The 23,725-nt window shown below is 45.4% G+C and overlaps 1 protein-coding gene across 1 annotated transcript in view; it reads left to right on the top strand.

The window, feature by feature from the left end:
• The window catches only part of LOC124802932 (lipase 3-like), a 173,318-nt gene that overhangs the window by 54,568 nt on the left and 95,025 nt on the right, over window positions 1-23,725 (top strand). Inside the window, exon 5 of the mRNA XM_047264011.1 lies at window positions 16,288-16,534. Within this exon, the coding sequence (XP_047119967.1) occupies window positions 16,288-16,534 (247 nt within the window). The remainder of the gene's footprint in view (window positions 1-16,287; window positions 16,535-23,725) is intronic.

Genomic DNA, 23,725 nt, shown 5'->3' on the forward strand with positions numbered 1-23,725 from the left:
CGTGCATTGCGATGGATCTATGTATATCTTGATACATGTCTGTATCGAGATATGGGAAGTGCCTCATGAGACAATGATGCTGTGGGTGCCACCTAGAACGCTAGTGTAGATATATGCACGAGGGATATAACCCAAGGCTTGTTGTCGCCCTGTATGTCGGCAATAACGAACATCACATGATCCTGAGGAAAAGAACAAAGCTACTGCCTCATCCGACTTGTACTTCAGCAGACATCAAAGAAAATGTCCGTCGCTGCGGATGACAGAGAATTGCTTTGCATTGTTTGTGATATGTTTATTTTAGTGTGTTACATGATGGCCCTATGCAACAGAAATGAAAGTTGCAACCAAATCATCTGACGGATAAACTGAAGATTCCAGCCATGCGGTTAGCTGTAGCTGTAGCTGTAGCTGTTAGCTGTAGAGGGAATTTTTCAGAAAGGAGGGTGACAGTCGTACTCTCATTTACGAAATTTCCCTGCTAACCCTCTCCCGATCAATCGCCTGCTAGAAGAGAAGACGTGCTAGACTCAGTTCGCGGGCACGAGCAGCGGATGTCTGCTGGAGTGATCGCCATTTGCTGGAAGCCCGATACAGCCCAGACAGTGGCCATATCCGCAACACTCACTGCCTTCACACCTGTCGCCAGAAATGATGCCGACCGGTGCAGTGAATGTGAGGTCAGTTCACTGACGTACACTCCACGATAACGGCTAGCAGTAACGCCTTCCAGCCAGGGTCTTCACAATTACTGATCCTCAAGAAAGCGATCCTGATGTAACTATTACAGTTATTGTTTTCTTTTTTATCTCATTGTGTGATTGAGAAACATTAGTTACATTATAAATGGTAACTGCAGTAAACTTAGCTGTGGTCCAGTAGCCTGTTCCTCGAGAGCTGGAAACCAGTGTAGGCAGTTACATCCAACGCTGACGCTGGGGTCTGAGAGCGAAGTCGACGTTCTGACTCATTACAACAGTGTGCCGTTGGGACTCTGGGGAGGCGAGTCCATTTCAAGGAAGATTATTGTCCACAAACCACTGCCCCAAAGATGCTACTTTATGATAAAGTGATTTGTCACACTGTGTGCAGGACACGGTGCTGTAAAATGTGTTCGTATCCTTTTGGATTTAGCGTTTCCTTAAGTACTATAGGGAGACCGCACTCTAACCACGTGGAACCCCCCGTATCATAACAGTACTTACTCCATACTTCACTTTTAGCACCAAACATCACAGTAAGTAACGTCCCCAAACGCACACATTGGATTATCATAGGTTATCGCATCATTCACCCTTCCAGATCCCTCGTTTCCAGTGATCCAGAGTTCAGCGGCGTCGCGCTTGGCGCCGCCTCGAGCGTCTGCTATCACTGACTGCAGAAACACGTGGCATGTGAGGAGCTGCACGACCACTGTACCCCATTGTTTCTAACTCCCGACACGCCGTCACTGTGCTAGATGGGCCTCTGGTAACACTTTGGAACTCACGTGTGGTTCTACTTCTACATCTACGTGATTACTCTGCTATTCACAATAAAGTTCCTGGCGGAGTGTTCCGTTCCACTCTCGAACGGCAAGCGGGAAAAATGAGCACTTACATTTTTCTGTACGGGCCCTGATTTCTCTTATTTTATCGTGATGATCATTTCTCCCTATGTAGGTGGGTGCCAACAGAATGTTTTCGCAATCGGAGGAGAAGACTGGTGATTGAAATTTCATGAGAAGATCCCGTCGAAACGAAAACGCCTTTGTTTTAATGACTGCCACTCCAATTCACGTATCATGTCTGTGACACTATCTCCCCTATTTCGTGATAATACAGAACGAGCTGCCCTTCTTTGTACTTTTTCGATGTCATCCGTCAGTCCCACTTGATGCGGATCCGACACCACACAGCAATACTCCAGAATGGGGCGGACAAGCGTAGTGTAAGCAGTCTGTTTGGTAGACCTGTTGCACCTTCTAAGTGTTCTGCCAATAAACCGCAGTCTTTGGTTTGCTCAGCTCACAATATTATCTATGTGATCGTTCCAATTTAGGTTATTTGTGGTTGTAATCCCTAAGTATTTAGTTGAATTTACAGCCTTCAGATTTGTGTGACTTATCGCGTAATCGAAATTTAGCCGATTTCTTTTAGTACTCATGTGAACAATTTCACACTTTTCCTTATTCAGGACCAATTGCCACTTTTCGCACCACACACATATCTAAATCATTTTGCAAGTCGTTTTGATCAATTGATGACTTTATAAGACGGTAAATGACAGCATCATCTGCAAACAATCTAAGACGGCTACTCAGATTGTCTCCTATGTTGTTAATATAGATTAGGAACAATAGAGAGCCTATAACACTTCCTTGGGGAACGAGGGATATTACTTCTGTTTTACTCGATGACTTTCCGTCTATTACTACGAACTGTGACCTTTCTGGCAGGATATCACGAATCCAGTCGCACAACTGAGGCGATACTCCGTAGGCACGCAATTTGGTTAGAAGACGCTTGTGAGGAACGGTGTAGAAAGCCTTCTGGAAATCTAAAAATATGGAATCAGTTTGACATGCCCTGTCGATAGCACTTATTACTTCATGAGTATAAAGAGCTAGTTGTGTTTCACAAGAACGATATTTTCTGAATCCGTGCTGACTATATGGCAATAAATCATTTTCTTCGAGGTACTTCATGATGTTCGAATACAGTATATGTTCCAAAACCCTGCTGCAAATCGACGTTAGTGATATAGGCCTGTAATTCAGTGGATTATTTCTACTTCCTTTTTTGGGTATTGGTGTGACTTGAGCAATTTTCCAGTCCTTAGGTACGGATCTTCCTGTGAGCGAGTGGTTGTATATAACTGCGAAATATGGAGCTATTTTATCAGCTTACTCTGAGAGGAACCTCACTGGTATATAATCTGGACCGGAGGCCTTGCCTTTATTAAGTGATTTAAGCTGCTTTGTTACACCGAGGAGATCTACTTCTATGTTTAGCATCTTGGCAGTTGTTCTTCATTGGAATTCAGGAATATTTGCTTCGTCTTCTTTGGCGAAGGAGTTTCGGAAAACCGTGTTTAATAACTCTGCTTTAGTGGCACTGTCATCAATGAATTCACCGTTGTTATCGCGCAGTGAAGGTATTGATTGCGTCTTGCCGCTGGTGTGCGTTATGTATGACCAGAATCTCTTTGGGTTTTCTGCTCCACAGATTTCACGCGACCTTTTATAACCAGTCTCCACAATTCTCAACAGTAACTGTCCGTCAGTATAATAGGTATGTATGGTTTTTATTTAGCTATGGTCGTCCCTTCGCGTCTCCATTTCGCAGTTTCAGCACCAGCAGTCAACTTACGCAGTTTTGGAAAGCTTGAAAAGTTCCTGATGGATTTGTTACCAACGTGACATCCGATGACTGGTGAACGTCCTAAGTCACCGAGCTCTCCTAACCGTTCCATTCTGCCGCCGCTGCTTCCCCACCGACAATACAATACCAGTGGTCTCCTCCTTTACTGGCGGGTCCGCCTGTCGTGACATCTGGCGGTCAGTTCCGCATTACACGGTGGTGTCTCGATACTTTTTCTGATCAGACAGAGTACATACGAGGCTTATTCGAAAAGTAAGGTCCAGTTACTTATCAAACAGAAGCCATCACAGATTTTTGAAAACACTGCCTTATTTAATATGGTTCTCTATTTTTCTACATAGTTCCCAACTTTGTTTCAATATTTGTCTTTACGTTCTACAACCTGTCACAGCCCTAAGTTATAGACGTCTGCTGCCTGTGAGGATACTCGGTCTTTCAAGTGCTTCGTTCACCTCGTCATGTGCTGCGAAGCGATTGCCGCCGAAAAACTCCTTTAGATAGCAGAACAAGCTAAAATCGGTCAGCATCAAGTCTGGACCTACGGTGGGTAGACAGTCTGGTCCCCTCCAAAATATATGATCAGGTTTTGGGAGTGAATGGCGCAATTGGGTCTGGCATTGTCGTGCAGCAACAAAACTCACGTCGCTTATCCTGTACTGCACGTCGAAGTTTGGTCAGGATAGCGCAGTAAGCGGCTGCGGTTATTGTCGTCCCTTGCTGAGTAAACTCGACTAATAAGACTCCATGTCTATCCCAATACACGACTGGCATAACACTGCGTGTTGAGATTGTCTATTTGGCCTTGACTTTGAATGGTGGTGTCCTGTGACGCCATTCCATAGACTGACGTTAAGACTCTGGTGCCGTGGGAGGAACCCATGTCTCGTTCCCCGTTACACTGTTCTCTCAAAATTCTTACAAGGTCTGATCACGGATCACCATGGAAATTTTCAGGTCAGTCGTTCAAAGCTCTCATCCCCTTATGCACTCTGACACATGGTGGCAATACCAAAGCAAGTGGGGTACATTGACGAGAAAGGCCCGTCAGAAATCGTTGTACATGCACAATGGGTAGCTACGGCGATTCGGACCTTACTGTACCAATAACCCTCGTAATAAAAATAGTGCCTGGCATTTACTACAGTATCTTAGTACACACATAAAAAAAGTTTTGCATCACCCCGGTACAGAGAGTTCCTGAAGCTGGGCGTTGACTGTGGATACTGTACCACAGACAAAGTCCCTTTGACTGTTCATAGATGTCACTAAGCCCGCCCAAAGATGTAAACAACCATGCATGAGCAGCGTCTATTGGACGGAGGGGGTCCGACAGCCGATCAGTTCCAGTCATTCCAACAGGAAGGAGGTACACGGCTCGCTTTGTCGTATTTCAACCATGCCTAGACGGTCGATACTGCGGTTCGCGATCGTTCGCATAATTACTTTGTGACAGGAAGCGCTCTCAACTAGGGAAGTGTCCAGGCGTCGTCAGCCCGATGTTGTTCGGACATGGAGGAGATGCAGAGAGACAGGGCTACTACTGCAGTGGATGACCGCTACCCATGGATTATGGATCGGAGGAACCCTGACAGCAACGCCACCATGTTGAATAATGCTTTTGGTGCAGCCACAGGACGTCTTGTTTCGACTCAAACTGTGGGCAATAAGCTGCATGATGCGCAACATCACTCCCGACGTCCATGGCGAGGTCCATCTATGCAACCACAACACCATGCAGCGCGCGGTACGGATGGGCCCAACAACATGCCGAATGGACTGCTCAGGATTGACATCGCGTTCTCTTCAGTGGTGAGTGTCGCATATGCCTTCAACCAGACAATCGTCTTTGGAGGCAACCCGGTCAGGCTGAATGCCTTAGACACACTGTCCAGCGAGTGCAGCAAGGAGGAGGCTCCCTGCTGTTTTGTGGTGGCAGTATGTACGGCCGACGTACGTTGCTGGTGGTCATGGAAGACGCCGTAACGGCTGTACGATAAGTGGATGCCATCCTCCGACCGGTATTGCAATCATATTGGCAGCATATTGGCGAGGCATTCGTCTTCACGGACGACAATTCGCGCCCCCGTCGTGCACATCTTGTGAATGACTTGCTTCAGGATAACGGTGTTGCTCTAGTAGAGTGGCCAGCATGTTTTTCAGACATGAACCCTATCGGACATGCCTGGGATAGATTGTAAAGGGCGGTTTGTGGACGACGTGACCCACCAACCACTCTGAGGGATCTACGCCAAACGACCGTTGAAGAGAGGGACAATCTGGATCAACAGTGGCTTGATGAACCTGTGGGTAGTATGCTACGACGAATACAGGTATGCACCAATGAAAGAGGAAGTGCTACTGGCTATTAGAGATACCGGTGTATACAGCAATGTGGACTACCGCCTCTCAAGGTCTCACTGCATGATGGTATAACATGCAAAGTGTGGTTTTCATCAGCATGTTGATCTCTGTTCCAATTTTCTGTACAGGTTCCGGAACTCTCGTAGCTGAGGTGATGCAAAACTTTATTTTATGTGTGTGTAAGTCGCACTGCTGTTATGTGTAACTGTCTTGGTTGAACAATCAAACCACCTTGTGATTATATTTGCATATGATTGCCTTTTATCAGTCAAATATGATGTCACCGAAAATAGAGGGTTCCTCTGCTGATCATCTTCCCGAGTTTTTTAATCTAACAATTTGGTGATTAAATGATGTACATAGGTGTTCTTTATCTGGTAGAGTTGTTACAGTATCCACATATACTGCTACTAGAATAGTTTGACAGCCGCTTACAGTGAATGGTAGCTCCACACGAAGAGACCGCGAAACCAGCGGCAGCAGGCTGCAATGGCAGTGGTCCGGAAGCATCTTTAGACTGTCACACGGCGACTCACGCACGGGCAGCGTGGTGGGTGTGCCCAGTTGCCTTCTGCAGGGACTGAACTGCGATACACCAGTGACACCACAACATAGATCCACTTCGGCATCATGTAGCTGGCGCGATACACCACTAATGCCATAATGTTGCTCCGCGCATCTGCCAGCATGGGTGCGTCGCTTCTGGATCACCCTGAACACTGACGATTTGCTTATTTATTTAAAGAAAGGGACAGGTCACTACTGATTTAGAGAACGATAAGCAGATAGTGATTGAAACTTAAATGTTAGTTGAAGCATATCATATCAAAAATAACGGGCACACATCATGCAGCGCGCTCCTACTCCAAGTCCACTGTGCACTGAGGTGACAAGTCGTGGGATAGCAGAACGCACACATACAGGTACCGCTGGTATCGCGTACACACCGTAGAAGAGGACAGTGCATTGGCGGATCTGTCATTTTTGCTCGTCTGAAACGGTTTCCAACATCATTATGGGTGCACGACGGGAATTAATACTTTGAACACGGAATGAGCTAGACGCATGGGACATTCCATTTCGGATATCGCAAGGGAATTCAATATTCCGAGATCCAAAGTGTGCAGACTGTGTCGAGAACACCAAATTTCAGGCATTGTCTCTCACCACGAACAAAGCAGTGGCCGATGCCCATCACTTAATGACCGAGGCAGCAGTGTTTGCGTAGAGTTCTCAGTGCTAAGTGGCAAACAACAGTGCGTGGAATAACCGCAGAAATCGATATAGGACAAACGACGAACGTATCCGTTATGAGAGTGCGGCGAAATTCGACGTTAATGGGCTGTGGCATCAGGCGGCTGACGCGACTGCCTTTGCCAACAGCACGACACCGCCCACAGCGCCTCTCCTCGGCTCGTGACCATTCAGGTTCGATCCTGGTCAAATCAGCTGATGCATGATCAATACATGGTAAAGGAAATAATCCTTTGGCCGGTAGTGTCATTTAAAAGATTTGTCCAATGGAATTGTCACTAGAAACTGTGTCCCACACACATATATGTATAGCTGATGGCCTTGGCTAATTTATTTTCAAGTGACATGGAGTTAATTAACTACCGAAATGATATCTAGGAAAATTTGATTACTACACATTTATTTTAAGAGTATCTAAATACAAGGGAAAAGCTAAACACGGTGAACGTCTTCGTTCAAAATAAACTCAGTTATAAGTAATGCACTTATAGTGAGCCCCAAGCAACTAGGAAACACAGCGTAAAAGAGATCGCGACTTAATCAGCTTTAAATGCCGTGGCAGAAGTAATTGCGTTACCTACGGTACTGACGGGGGGGTCTAACATCCACCAGAATTAATACAAGCACCGGGCGGGTTAACGAGCGAGTGGTGGTAACTCAAGATTCACTGTAACAATCGTTGAGTCCCGAATTGTGAAAGAACAAATAAAAAAATATGAATCATGACTTAAGCTCTGGAACGACTGTAATTTCTTCGCAAGGTTCCAAAACTTCAAACGGTGCCGATGTCGATTAAATACTAACGCTGCAGCGTGAACACTCGCCGTACAGGCTGCCGCGGCATATCGCGAACTATCACCCATTGCTCTCTGTCGATCGCAGAACCAGGAAGCGCCTGTTCTTCACAGAATCTCCGGAACTGAACCTGCTCTGGATTGGATTGGATTGTTTGGGGGAAGATACCAAAGAGCGAGGTCATCGGTCTCATCGAATTAGGGAAGGACGGGGAAGGAAGTCGGCCGTGCCCTTTCAAAGGAACCGTCCTGGAATTTTTCTGGAGCGATTTAAGGAAATCACAGAAAACCTAAATCAGGATGGCCGGACGCGGGATTGAACCGTCGTCCTCCCAAACCTGCTCTCTACCGCTCTCTGAAAGCGAAAGTTCTCTCTACGGCTCTCTGAAACAGAATATTCTCTGTACTTTTACGTTTGTCTGACTCTGGCGTCTCAGCAAAAATAATTCTGCCAAAATCCCTGTCAGTCAGCCAACTCTCGCTCTCATTCGTTCCGGGTATCGAGGTGGGAGAATTCTCCACGTGACTTCTCTCCTCTCGTCTCGTGAGACTCAATAAGACATTCGCCGCATATTCCGTGTGAAACTCTGTCATCCGGACATTACCACTGACGAACGAAATATTATTATTTGAATAATATCTGACTTGTTTGTTCCTTGAGCGTTAATACCATCATCAAATTGTCCATCTAGGTTATATTAAAAGGAAGTAATTACGTGGGTGACTGTAGTTGTTTTTGCTCTGTTCACACAGAAATTTCTGGTAGAAACGAAACATAACCGACTTTCCATCACACCAGGGGACATATTTGTCAAAATGCAAGTAGTGAGACACACGCCAGTACCTTCCCAAGCCCTTTTTATTAAACTACCTCTGCGTCGTATGTTGTCAGAGTGAATTTCACAGTAGTTGGATTAGAGGGGACGTGAAGAGCGCGGACCCAGACTACCATTTATTGAACAACTTACCGAGACGTTGATCATATTCGCAAATATTTAGCAAGTGGCACAAGCAAATCAACAGTTTCGAAAAGTAAAAAAGGTATGAGAAGGGTCTGACAAATCACTCTTATATTTACATTTGCAATTCCTCTCCTTGTTTCCGTAGACCGTGAGAAACAACTCAGAAACGATCTCCCTTTCCTCAGCATGACACTTAGATATGAAAGGCATCCACACTACGCTTTTAATGTGCGTATGCGTTTTTATAGTGATGCGAGGTAAACTCATGTCCAATATGAGAGTGACAGTCATATTCATAATAAGTACAAATACAAACCTCGGCTTGACGAACAAATGCATAATACTGCGTTCCACACTGGCATCTGAGAATAGAAGGATCTAGATGCAATGGCACGTTAGTGTAATGAGGGATAGGCTGCACTTTACTGTGAAGATGTTAATATTTAGCTACTTCCTTCCTCAATCGGAAGCTTTTTTACTAGGCCGAGATTCTTACCGTTTTAGTTAAACAGACGATTTAGAAGAAGCAAACGATATTAGGATTGAAACTTCCTGGCAGATTAAAACTGTGTGCCGGACCGAGACTCGAACTCGGGACCTTTGCCTTTCGCGGGCAAGTGCTCTACCAACTGAGCTACCCAAGTACGACTCACGCCCCGTCTTCACAGCTTCACTTCTGCCAGTACCTCGTCTCCTACCTTTCTAAGTGAACGAGGGCAGACCGACCCCCTGCAGGCTTCTGAGTGTTGTTGTCTTTACTGTCTTTCTCACCGGTGTTTAATTGTCTTTTTATAAACTATCATAGCCAATGATAAAAAAATTCTTGGTTTTACTGTGTTTTATGTAAGTAAGTTTGAATTCCGGCAAGTGGATATTTGCTGAAAGGTTATTGCCGTTGTGTTGTCTTTTCTTTTAGTCTGGTTTCAGTTACTTAAAACTTAAGCGTTAAGGTTACAAATTTTTTTAAATTTTGGAAAATTAATTGTTGGTCTTCAGCCTTGGAAACTTATTCTTAAAATTACCATTCAAGCTTAAACATTGCGGCCTTCTGCCTTTGAAAAGTTATGGTAATTTATTTTAAAATCTTGAAAATTTTACTGTGGGCCTTCAGCCGTTTGTATTGCATCTTGTTTATGTTTGTCTGTCCACTCTTGCCTTGAGTCTTTCAGTGTAGCTGTATTATTTGTAATTGTAATTGCATGTCTTCAGACACTTGAAATTTACCTTGTTGATTTTTAAGATTTCTTGTTTGGAGGCCTTCAGCCACCATGAAACAAAAAAAAATGTTAAAAAACAATGTTCAAATGTGTGTGAAATCATATGGGACTTGACTGCTAAGGTTATCAGTCCCTAAGCTTACACACTACTTAACCTAAATTATCCTAAGGACAAACACAGACCTCCGTGCCCGAGGGAGGACTCGAACCTCCGCCGGGACCAACCGCACAGTCCATGACTGCAGCGACCTAGACCGCTCGGCTAATCGCGCGCGGCAGCCATGAAAGATTTGGAGTTTGAAACTCGTAGTTGTAAAAGTTCGGCTACGTGCCGCTTTGGTTGTAAATGTGTTATTAAATTACAATAAATAACAATTTTAAGGTGAAACTGACCCCAACCTTATTTGTCCCTTTCCACAATCCTAATCACCTGTTTTGGCCAGCGGGTTTAGCGGGCGTATCAATAGTCTCTTTCCACATGATAATAGACCTCTCCCATTTAGCTCACCATGCCGTTCCTAAGCGAATGAAATCTGCTATCAACGGATATATGCTTTGGCTGACGTCCATCAGTTAACGATCGAGAGCAGCGGCGTTTGCGTAGAGTTGTCACTTCTAACAAACAAGCAGCAATGCATAGAAATAAATCAATGTGGGACGTACGACGAACGTATCCGCTAACACAGTGTTGCGAAATCTGGCGTCTATGTGTTGTGGCAGGGGACGACCGACGCGAATGCCTTTGCTAGCAGCAGGATAACGCCTGCAAAGCCTCTTCTGGGCTCGTCACCATATCGGTAGCTTCCTAGACGACTGGAAAACCGTGGCTTGATCATATGAGTCCTGGTTTCAGTCTGCGATAGCTGATGGTAGCGTTCGAGACCCAACGACACTATTGGCCCAATTCGTCAGCAAGGCGCTGTGCAAACTGGTGCTGCCTCCATAATGATGTGCATTACTCGTATCGAATGGACTTGGCACTCTGGTCCATCCGAATTGAATAGAAATGGATATGTTCGACTGCTGGGAGACCATTTGCAGCCAAACAACGACGGAATTTCTATGGATGTTAATGGATGACGTCACCAGGCCACAACTGTTTGCGATTGGCCTGAAGAACATTCTGTGCAGTTCGAGTGAATGATTTTGCCACTCAGATAGCCCGACATGAAGCCCATCGACGATTTATGGAACGTAACTGAGAGGTCAGTTCGTGCATAAAATCCTGCACCGGCAATACTTTCATAATTATGAACGGCTATAGAGGCAGCATGGTTCAATATTTCTGCAACGAGTTGTTGGATCCATGCCACGTTGGGTTGCAGTACTAGTCTAGGCATGTAGAGTTCCTACACGATACTAGGAGGTACGCCATGACTGTTGTCAACTCAGTATAAATCGTCACTGCATATCCTTCAGCTTTACACAATCTGTCTACGCTACTGCAATATACTCGCATTGCATCTGTAATGTTGAACGGAGTATCCATCATGTGGTTTAAAATACACACTTTGAACAATACTTACCTTACAAAGGACGTTTTCTCGTCTGGAAGGAACGGATAACTTTCCTAAGCACGATATATTTCCAGGAGGGTATACCGCTAATTTCAGATTAGAACACACACGGAGAGTATCTGGCACTTCGCGAATGTAAATAGTAACACCAACAAACCCTTGAGATAACATAAACCTCTGATGAGAATAATTCCCTTTACCATTATGTGGGAAAGTAGCTGCATTCTGCACTCGCTTCACTGAGAGGGCGTACACATAGAATGGACACTCCTCATCGGTACATCCAGCGTCACACTTTGCAGTTTGAGGAAGTGGGCAGAGTAACGTTATATCATCCCACCCCAAAAGTATTTAGACAGCAAGAGTTTATCATTTTCGCAGTCTGGGACGGAACTTCAAAAAATGGCTCTGAGCACTATGGGACTCAACTGCTGAGGTCATTAGTCCCCTAGAACTTAGAACTAGTTAAACCTAACTAACCTAAGGACATCACAAACATCCATGCCCGAGGCAGGATTCGAACCTGCGACCGTAGCGGTCTTGCGGTTCCAGACTGCAGCACCTTTAACCGCACGGCCACTTCGGCCGGCTGGGACGGAACTGGCATTTCAGTCTGTATATTCAGGTCCACAGCAGCTGCGAAGTTCATGGAGGAAGTTTTTTTGCGCGCAGGGTGTTACTTTATTTTTTAAATAAACACTTTATCTCATAATTTAGCAATCAAATACACTCCTGGAAACTGAAATAAGAACACCGTGAATTCATTGTCCCAGGAAGGGGAAACTTTATTGACACATTCCTAGGGTCAGATACATCACATGATCACACTGACAGAACCACAGGCACATAGACACAGGCAACAGAGCATGCACAATGTCGGCACTTGTACAGTGTATATCCACCTTTCGCAGCAATGCAGACTGCTATTCTCCCATGGAGACGATCGTAGAGATGCTGGATGTAGTCCTGTGGAACGGCTTGCCATGCCATTTCCACCTGGCGCCTCAGTTGGTCCAGCGTTCGTGCTGGACGTGCAGACCGCGTGAGACGACGCTTCATCCAGTCCCAAACATGCTCAATGGGGGACACATCCGGAGATCTTGCTGGCCAGGGTAGTTGACTTACACCTTCTAGAGCACGTTGGGTGGCACGGGATACATGCGGACGTGCATTGTCCTGTTGCAACAGCAAGTTCCCTTGCCGGTCTAGGAATGGTAGAACGATGGGTTCGATGACGGTTTGGATGTACCGTGCACTATGCAGTGTCCCCTCGACGATCACCAGTGGTGTACGGCCAGTGTAGGAGATCGCTCCCCACACCATGATGCCGGGTGTTGGCCCTGTGTGCCTCGGTCGTATGCAGTCCTGATTGTGGCGCTCACCTGCACGGCGCCAAACACGCATACGACCATCATTGGCACCAAGGCAGAAGCGACTCTCATCGCTGAAGACGACACGTCTCCATTCGTCCCTCCATTCACGCCTGTCGCGACACCACTGGAGGCGGGCTGCACGATGTTGGGGCGTGAGCGGAAGACGGCCTAACGGTGTGCGGGACCGTAGCCCAGCTTCATGGAGACGGTTGCGAATGGTCCTCGCCGATACCCCAGGAGCAACAGTGTCCCTAATTTGCTGGGAAGTGGCGGTGCGGTCCCCTACGGCACTGCGTACGATCCTACGGTCTTGGCGTGCATCCGTGCGTCGCTGCGGTCCGGTCCCAGGTCGACGGGCACGTGCACCTTCCGCCGACCACTGGCGACAACATCGATGTACTGTGGAGACCTCACGCCCCACGTGTTGAGCAATTCGGCGGTACGTCCACCCGGCCTCCCGCATGCCCACTATACGCCCTCGCTCAAAGTCCGTCAACTGCACATACGGTTCACGTCCACGCTGTCGCGGCATGCTACCAGTGTTGAAGACTGCGATGGAGCTCCGTATGCCACGGCAAACTGGCTGACACTGACGGCGGCGGTGCACAACTGCTGCGCAGCTAGCGCCATTCGACGGCCAACTCCGCGGTTCCTGGTGTGTCCGCTGTGCCGTGCGTGTGATCATTGCTTGTACAGCCCTCTCGCAGTGTCCGGAGCAAGTATGGTGGGTCTGACACACCGGTGTCAATGTGTTCTTTTTTCCATTTCCAGGAGTGTAATTCCGTCCTCTTGAACCTTACAAAGCTTCCTCATGGTAAAAATAATATCAAACGCTGCAGCAGATTGTGCGGGGGATTCAACTTGTGATGGTGTCCTTGGCAATAATATCACACGGCCATATTAGATATGGGAGCAATTTTTCCATCTGTAAAGTCCTTACGTAAAATTAAAAAAGCACAACCTTGATGTGGATTTCAGCATTGTGCTACTGAAGTGACGACACTCGTTGTGTAGTCAGCGTATTAAAATCAAATGTGTGATTTCACTGGCACAGTGACCAAATTCAGACTTTTCCCATTTTACAATTGAGTTCGTGACCACTACTGTTGTACAATACTCTCACTAAGAACGCCCTCACACGGTGTGTGGAATGCATCAAGCAACACAGACAATTTTTATTTTGCTTCGCCATAAATTTGGATCTTGTTAATGTCCAATAGAGCGAAATTGAATAAAACTTTTTCTATACCTACGTGTATTATAAAATTGGGTCTCCATAATTAAATTTATGGTTTCAGCTGTAGAAGGAGAACCACTGCGCAGAATAATGTCAAATTTGAGCAGCATATTATTGATGCAGAGGTAACGCCACGGAACAAGAAAGTTTAACGAAAATTTGACCCATATATGGCGCTGTAAGCTTCAGAACATGCATGCCAAGAGACACGCAGCACACGGCAGTTCCTCATTGAGCGAGCTAGACGCCAAACATGACTGTCTCCGTGAAACCTGGCACGCTGCTGGTATAGGTATTTAGCAAGAACGGCCGCCTTGGTGCAGGTCTTATTACATTCGACGCCACATTTGCCGACCTGCCCGCCGGATGGGGATGAAATGATGATGAAGACAACACAACACGCAGTTCCTGAACTGAGAAAATCCCCGACCCAGCCGGTAATCAAACCCGGGCTGCTTAGGACGCTAGTCCGACATGCTGACCATTCAGTTATCTGGGCGGACAAAAATGAAGAGTGACTATGCGCCGGTAGCCCTCCAGATGTTCCAGACACTCAAGGGTATGGAAAAAGACATTCGTCTAGAGAAAATTATTTTAAAATTTGAAAAACAGGGGTATAGCGATGGTGTGCACATATGAGCTGCACATGGAATTGCCCAACACTGGAGATACCCGCGAGCTCGTTGCAAAAAATCGTACGAAACATCCTGCGTTGCTGTCCATACAAAACAACCCATGTTCAGGACATGCTTCCTGCTGACCAGCCAGCAAGACAAACGTTTGCTCTCCAATTTCTGGTTCGCGTGCAGCTGGACAGTGAATGGCCACAGAACATTTTCTGCACATACGAATGCCATTACCATTTCCAGGAACATGTCAGTACGCAGAATAACAGAAAATCGGCAACGGAAAATCCGTTGCACATTAACCGGTACCACTTCATTCGGCAAATGTGACTTTGTGGTGGTGGTTGAGGGCTTCATTTACCGTAGGGCCGTGTTTTTTTCAGCAGACGTGTCCTGTGGATCCTGTTACACATATCGTCACCGGCAAGCGCTAGGAGTGTCTTTTTCGCTCCAACGTCGTTCCAACCCTTCAGCCCTGTGGACGTGTGGGTTGGAACGGTTTCATGGAAGTTTCGTCCGCACAGTGCACATCCAGTGAAGTGGCTGCTGCGGAGGCATTCAGAGAAGATATAATTATCAGCTGTCATTTCCCTGCTGTCTGGCCGTCCAGATTACCTGATCTTAATCCGTGTGGCTTATGGCTGTGGGGTTGTCTCAAAGATGTTGTGTTCAGTGCTCCAATCGCAAAATTAGCTGAACTGAGGGAACGTATTCTCAATGTGACCCCTAAGACACTCCGATCTGCTGTGGAACACACTGTTTCTTTATTTCAACTTGCAGAAAACATTGGCGCCAGCCGGAGTGGCCGAGCGGTTCTAGGCGCTTCAGTCTGGAATCGCGCGACCGCTACAGTCGCAGGTTCGAATCCTGCCCTGGGCAGTTAGGTTTAAGTAGTTCTAAGTTCTAGGGGACTCATGACCTCAGAAGTTAAGTCCCATAGTGCTCAGAGCCATTTGAACCAAAACAGTGGCTTGGGTCAATTAGGTAACAGAGGTACAACTGTTAATTGCCAAAGATGTGCAGTCATGGACATTGAACGGTGTGGATGATGTAGCATGCAACTAAACTGCAGCCGACTTATTACGATTCATACATCATGTGAAGCAGACACCATGTACGTACGTTCGACTTGTGCTCCTAAGCCATTGGATCGATTTCAAGTAAACTTTGGGTACATGAGGCACATAACACTTACTGTGTGGAAAGGAGTACTGTGGGGGTAAGAACGACGATCCATAGGGGAGAGGGTGGGGGCTAAAATGGGGAGAGGTGGAAGAGAGAGGGGAAGAATGAGATGACGGAGAAAGTGGATAGACATGGACAGGGAGAGAGGGGAGGAGGAGATGAAGAGTGGAGATGCGAGGAAGAAAGCAGGGGAGGAGATTGGCAGAGAGGGGGGGGAGGAGGAGATGAAGAGCGAGAGGGAGACGAGGTGGTGTATACAATACATATGACGTACGCATACACGGCTGAAGCAGTAGGCAAAAAGCTAGTTAGAGACAATGCGGCAGCATGCGCAGCAAACGTGTACGGTGCCGACTATTGACCACCTGTTGTCGCCCTCTGCCTGCCTCTGCCGCGCAGCCTGGACGACATGGGCGAGTACGACCTGGAGGCGCTGGTGGGGCTGACGCAGCGCGTCACGGGCGACGCGCGGCCCTTCTACCTGGGCCACAGCTCAGGAGGGGGCGCGCTCTACACGTGGCTGCAGCGCCGGCCACGTGCACACCACGTGCTCAGAGGCGCACTGCTCTGGACGCCCTCCGTCTTCTACACCGAGCCGCACAGCACCATCTTCAAGATTTACAATCTCCTTCCGGAGTCCCTAGTGGTAAGGTTCACCATTCCTTAGCCACTGCCTTAATAGTCTAATCAGAACTACTTTAGTGTTTTTGTCTTGGAACCACTTAAAAAGAAGTGGTTTACAGAAATTACTCCTTTTTCAATGTAAAAAAAAAATTGGATGTTTCTCAGCAGGAACGCAATAGAGACTTTGAATGGAAGTTGACCTTTGGCCTTTGTCATGCCTGCATGTGGGGTAGGAGTTCTGAGGTGATGAGGGCCGTGGAAAACTTTGTCGACATTCGCAGAACCCACACTGCTTCATTAGCACACATGGACACACACACACACACACACACACACACACACATACACATACACATACACACACACATGTGCACACATGCACACCTGTTACATCTTGCTGTCGCACTTTGCTCTCTGACACCCAAACGTATTACAATCACAGTTCAATCTCTGATCCCTCTTCCACCATATTTTTCCTCTGGTTTGATTTCTGGACCCCAAAAATTTTACAACAGCAGATACGTCTGTGACACATGCCTCGCCATCTTGCTCTTGTAGTTCATTCTATGTATCCAATGAATTTACAAGGTATGAATTGGTGTCCGTTGTCTGCCTTTTGAGGCTCATACACGCTACCATCCCCACACTACAATGTTGCTATTATCGTTGAGTATGAACCATTTATCATCTTTTGCTGATAATGTGAACTGACTTTGCTTCATAGTGGTAAGTGTATGCAGCTTCGATCGAATTGCATTCTGAACAGTTGATTTAGCAGCTTCTTTTAATATCTAGTCAAAGGTGTCAACTGAAACATCGATTTTTCCTTCACTTCTTTTCGAGGTAGCTCGAAAATCGTCTTCGTTCAGATAAGACTGATACGTCACCTGCTACAATCCAACAATCAGGGTCCAGCGTATGCAGCAAACAGAGCGTGCCTTCCCACCACTAGAACCCACACTGTGCAAGACACAGTGCTCGTGTTAGACATGAAACATACGGTAAATTTTACATCACAGCTCCTTAAGACTTGCATATTGTTTTATGTTTGGGGAATCCAAACTAAACTGAGGCAGCACTGAGAATTCGGACCGATGGGCGAGGCATTCCAGGGGCGTCTGTGCACTTATGCAAACCATTGTGCTAACGTGGCTTACTGAACAGTTTACCTGACTAGTAAGCAGGTGACCCAGGTCCGATACCCGGACTTCGCACAAATTTTCATTCGTCGCCTCACTCCATATACATAAAAGCATATCTGTAAGAGGCCAGGAAAGTCTTTCAAAATGTTTCAGTTCTTCGGTATAAGTGCCTACATCTTTCAGCCTGGAAACCGAACAGAAAGTCTCTAGTCACAGTTGCACTACAGCTTGCAACACCTAATCTGCTGCCCAGGGGAAAATAAATATTATAGTTCCCTTGTGCCACGCATACTTGGAGGTACCAACCAACCTAAAAACATACTACTCATAATAGTTATAATTATTAGTCTGATGCAACGTTGTTCAGTAGACTATCCTCAGTCATAAATACGAGTATCTGCACTTATGCTGGTAATACCCTATATATACTCATAACGTCAGGAAATTATTATTCACCGACTCTCAAATGAATAGGATCGTTTACTTCAGCCTTTTAGTTCGTGTGTGTGTGTGTACACATGATTCACTCGATGTTTTTCAAACAGACTTGGGCAAGTAATGTGGGCACAGAGGCAATAACCACCGCAGGTCTGAGCAGCTCTTTCCCGCAGCACACAAAGCCAGCTCGTGGCTGCTGCTCATAGTGGCGTCATAGCTGATATCTAGTAGTCGTTTGCTGGGAGTCTGACTAAATCAGTGTGTATGACGGCTAGGGAGCTGAAAATTCTCCGATAAAAAGCATACAACTTCTGGTAGAAAAGGCTACAAGGCGATGCTGCTTCAGACACTAAAGCTGAGCGAAAAACCTCAGTGCGAACTGCTAGCACTAGATGTCATAGCCAAGAGTGACGCAAGCAATGACTTTCTGGAAATGATTTGATTCTCCAGTGAGTCCTCATTGGTCCCTAAATGTTGATCGATTTCTGGATGAGGGGTTTCCAGGTCGTTGAATCCGGTGGCCGCTGCAATCAACTGGCCTCACATCAGTAGACCTCTCCTGTGAGGTTTAATAAATTGTCAGGTGCACTAAAGCAGGCTTACAGACCGAGAACACCTGAAGTGACTCCACTTCGTAGTGCTTTCGAATACGCAGCCGTGGAGATGCCTGAACGTACATGGAGAGAAACACTGAATACCGAATGCACTTCGTTTGAGTCATCAGATTCCTCACAGCGAGACGAATGGGCGAGGAAACAAACTTCATGCGTTATCTTGTCACATATTGAAAACTCGTTGATATTCTCAACTATAGTTCTAAGTTATCAAAATCTAAATGGTCAATATCTTATTTAATCTAAATCAATTTAAATATGTCTAAATATGCTGAAGGCAACAGCCTTGGCACAGTGGATACACCGGTTCCCGTGAGATCACCGAAGTTAAGCGCTGTTGGGCGTGGCCGGCACTTGGATGGGTGATCCTCCAGCCGCCATGCTCTCTTGCCAGTTTTCGGAGTGCACTCAGCCTCGTGATGCCAGTTGAGGAGCTACTCGACCGAATAGTAGAGGTTTCGGTCAGGAATACGATCATAACGACCGGGAGAGCAGTGTGCTGACCCCACGCCCCTCCTATCCGCATCCTCCTCTGAGGATGACACGGCGGTCGGATGGTGCCGGTAGGCGACTCGTGGTCTGAAGAATGAGTGCTAAATATGCTGAACTGTAAAAGTCGGCATTGCAATGTCCTTCCATTTAAAATCAAACTACTAAATAGTTACATGCCACCAGAAAGTTTGCAGTCCTCGTGCACCTGGTGTCTGAAAACACAGCACTGGAGAGTTTGGGGGCTGTCAATTGTGCATAGCCTGTGGATGAGCGAGGGTCAGTTAAAATGCCTTTGGGCTCTAAGTGATCGTGCGAGTTAGCTGTGCCTGAGGGGAACACGCTCGATTCAAGGGTTAAATATGCAGCTTTTATGTAACTACTGGCTGTAACATCTACGGTTTCCAGGCTACATGGTACCCCCTCAAAATTTGCACGAATTTTTACGGCGGAACGTAAAATGGGATGTAATATACAGAGCGTAAATTGCGTTAATGTAGATAGTGATACTGTTTGCAGCTGCTAGGTGCTAAGCAGTGCTAATGGAAGTTATCGTTTTCTGTCGTTCTTCCGTCGCTAACTTGACTATTACTATGCTCTTGTTGTATAAAGTCCATTCCTTCAATAAATAAAAGGCTCATTGTTTGATTAACACATGCGTTTCGCTTCTTTTATTTTTGAACCCTACTCCAAAGCCTGCAAAAAAGGTAAATAAATCTACTGCACATGAATAGGACAAGAAATCCCCTACACTGTCACTGAAAATATTAATTGCAGTAAAATACTTAGTAATAACCACGAGGAGCAAGATGAAGTAGGATGCTTCTGTCAGGCTCAGACTCATTTGCATAAATCTTAAGGCAAGTAATCCAAACAATAAGAACTGGCAGTTGGATTTATATGTTGCAGGCGAGAAGTCGCAAATCCCCTCTGCATGTCACTTAAGACTGCAATTCTGTCTGATGTCTAAATACTGATGGATTTGTGTATAAAGTAAGTTCTACTACATGAATGCTCCCTGACCATGTGGAAAAAGAATAAGATATACTCTCCTCTAAATGGAATACGATGCCTGGTCAGTCCACTCTCGAATAGCCTGCTGAGGGGAAAAATGAACAAAAATTGTGATCAAACCTTAAATCTTTCTGTACTCATGCAGTAGCTCTGAACTGTGTTTCAATGGTTGTAGCCTCACCAATGTAAAGAATCCAATGGATAATGTGCTCGAAGCACTATAGCGCTGTTGGAACAATATTATTATGTATATGCCTCTGAATAAAAAAAGACAATAGATTTCTTATGACTCATTATGCATTCAACGAAGACTCTGATCCCATTATGCCACCATAATCGTATTTCTGGCATAGCGTATCTAGAGTAACTATAATCAGGGGGATTGGGTGTACAGAAAGGCATATGGTCATTTTTTATTGATCAGTATGTGTTTGAGTGGAATGGGAACGAAAACAGTTAATATTGTTCTGACTGAGACCCCAAGAAGTACTGTATAGTGGCTTGCAGGGTATGTGCAGAGATATGAGCTATTATCTATAAGAAGGCTGCGGCACCAGTAGGCTGCAGCAATTCACGAGGAATGGGAATTGGAGCTGAACATAATAAAATATAGCAGTTGAATATAAATAAGTGAGAAGATCCTGATACACTTGTAGTAGGCTATTGACTACAAATCACTAAATGCAGTATCAATCGTAAAAGAATATGTGGAGTGGTGGCGATGCAATCATTTAGTTGGTATAATTTCTGTGGTATATGCTGCAAGACAGGTGGTATGCATCATGGAGGGGCTTTACTGTTAAAAATTAGTGGAGGTGTGTACATCACTTCCTACCACAGTTGACTCAGAGAGTTCCTGGCTTTCTTCCATGGAATCTCATTTATGTTCCTACAAAACGTATGTAGACTGCTTCTCGTAACACGCAGCAGTGTTAGCATGTTGGAACTTAAACGAGGGGAAGGCTAGCGCACTATCCTAGCAACTTGCAGGGCAGTCTGTAGCGTGTGGGTGATCTCTGGTGTTGTTTAAACAAACGTAAATGGCGTTCCAAATTCAGCGGTATGGTGTTCAAGCTGCAAATTCTACATAAATTGAAGACTGTAGCTTTCTTTTCTTTTTTGTGGAAGATTTATCAAAGGCAACAATATGGGGAAACACATTATTGTTCACAGAAAGTATTTTACAAAGCACTTTTCAGTTGAGTGACAAAAGAAGTTTAAGTGTATAGTGCACAGTTTCCGTGAGCTTTATGTATCCTTAAATGTATGAAATAAAATCTTAATAGGCAAATTAAATTTGGGTTGTCGACTCGTGGATAAAATCCCATGAATAAAGTTATGGGATTGCCCTGCAGCTCAAGATTTTGGCCAACAGACAAACATTCTTTGCACTGGCCATCCACGAATTGTACTAGGTGCAGAGGAAGAAGGAGTACGTCGGAGGACTTGTAGGAGTGACGTATTGTGATCGCTAGAATAGTGGAACGTGAACAAGGGGAGAACCATCCGCCGTAATTGAAGCGTAACTGGAACACATTCTTTTGGAATGGGGGGAAACAAATACTGGAAATGTCAGACCGTAACTGAACGTGAATTCCGTAAAACATATTGTGTCATATACCTCTGGAAGCATACAAAGACTTTGTGTCACAAAGAACTGTTACATTCAGTGTAAATGATATACCAGTGGGCTGTTAAGGTGTATGCTTGCACTGCCCGCAATGACACTGGTAGTGTAGAAGCCCAACAAAGTCTACTGTACACGTCTTGCTACAGAGAAAAATGTGTCAGGATGATGAGGTGTTAATGACGTCTCAGTCATCTAACTGCGAGACAAGTTACATTACAAAATTCTCAGAGCGTGTGCGTGTATTTAAGACTAGCAGGCAGGCGTGGTAGAATGACAGGCCGTGCTGTGTAGCAGCGGCCTGTGCGAACAGAGGCCTGTGACATTGCGCTGACACCTGCACATGCTGGACTGGCAATTACAAAGTGGATGTGTCACCCTATTATGAAGGATGCAAATTCGCACATTCAGTCTGCTCGAATAAGTAGTGCTAGTGGAAAGGAAGAGGTTTAAACCATAATTACTTGTTTTTAATCGTGATATGTGTGGAAGGATCTCAAAGGGTAGCTAAAACGTCAGGTGGCCATTGAAACGCTTATTTCTGCCTCTGGGTGCTGCGTGGGTGATGGGGATGTGGAGGGGAGGGGTTGAAAGCCCCACTACCAGTGAGGACAAAGCGAGTCCTTTGTTCTTACCGTTCTGTTTGTCCTTGTGTTGTGAGCTGCCCACTCTCAGCAGCCAGGCAGGTCAGCTCCAAGACGTGCTGCAGTGGAGGGGGCCCCAGTCAGCGGCTGTAGTGGTAACAATACGGACTGAAGCACTTTGAATACTTTGCAGGAAAGCCGTGTTGCATTTTTCTCTTTTTTTCAGTTTTAAATGTAGAGGTAATTGTTGCCTTCCACGGCCATCACTGTATCAAAACAAGGATTGCAGAATGTGTGACGTGGGGCAATAAGAATACACTGTTTGGAGTTTGTAAACTAAACTTTCTTTGTTTGTACTTCAATAATTTGTCTATCTCTCTTTCGCCTGTCAGTATCCTAACGGTAGCGGCGCAAGTGTGGGGCATATTAGCCAAGTACAAACATTTTACCGTAGAAACGTTCCTGCCATTAACTTTTTACAAGTTCAGTAAAATGACAAAGCGTCACGGGAGCTGATAGTTATGTCACACACTATGGGTTTTAAGTTCACTTAAGCAAAATGTAAGCCCACTACGCATTTGTTTTTGTTGTGTGTCTCCCTGAAAATAATGGAAATTTGTGGAATACTGGAAGAAAATCGACAAAATTTTAACGAATTACCTAAAAAATGTTAAAAGTGTCATATGTTGGGGTGCTTGCAGGGCATGCATTGTGGTATTAGTTGTTACACATTCAAAGTGCTATATTTGTCTCTTCTTGAAAAAGGAGGTATTTGCGGAATACTGAGGCAAAATCGACAAATTTTAATAAATTGCTTAAAAACTATAAATAACGTCACACACTGGCTACAGCGAAACTAATATTTGCACACGTTGTCTTTAAAAAGTTGGAAAACTATATGACAAAACCTACATTTTTGTCTGTCTTCTGAAGGAGTGAGGAAAATAGCAACTAAACCCATTTTTATGTGTATATTCTTAAAAAGTTGAGGAGAAATTGCCAAAATTGCAATGAAATCTGTGTCTTCTCAATAAATCAGTAAAATTAGCCACGAAACCATAAATAGTGTCATAGATTGTACAAAGCAGCATTGGGTGCGATACTCTGCAGAACATTTGTGCCATACTGTACCAGAAATATGCAGTATCACCTCAGTTTACTGCTGCTGCTGCTGCTGCTGCTCGAGTGAAATACAGACGAGGACTGACAGTGCAGGATGCTGGAGACTCTGTCACTGATAACCTAATATGAGTGCAAGTGTCCTATTCAGCTATCATCTTGGCTATAAATTATAGTAATTAACAT

This window comes from Schistocerca piceifrons, chromosome 6, assembly GCF_021461385.2.
Source record: "Schistocerca piceifrons isolate TAMUIC-IGC-003096 chromosome 6, iqSchPice1.1, whole genome shotgun sequence".
Taxonomy (NCBI): domain Eukaryota; kingdom Metazoa; phylum Arthropoda; class Insecta; order Orthoptera; family Acrididae; genus Schistocerca; species Schistocerca piceifrons.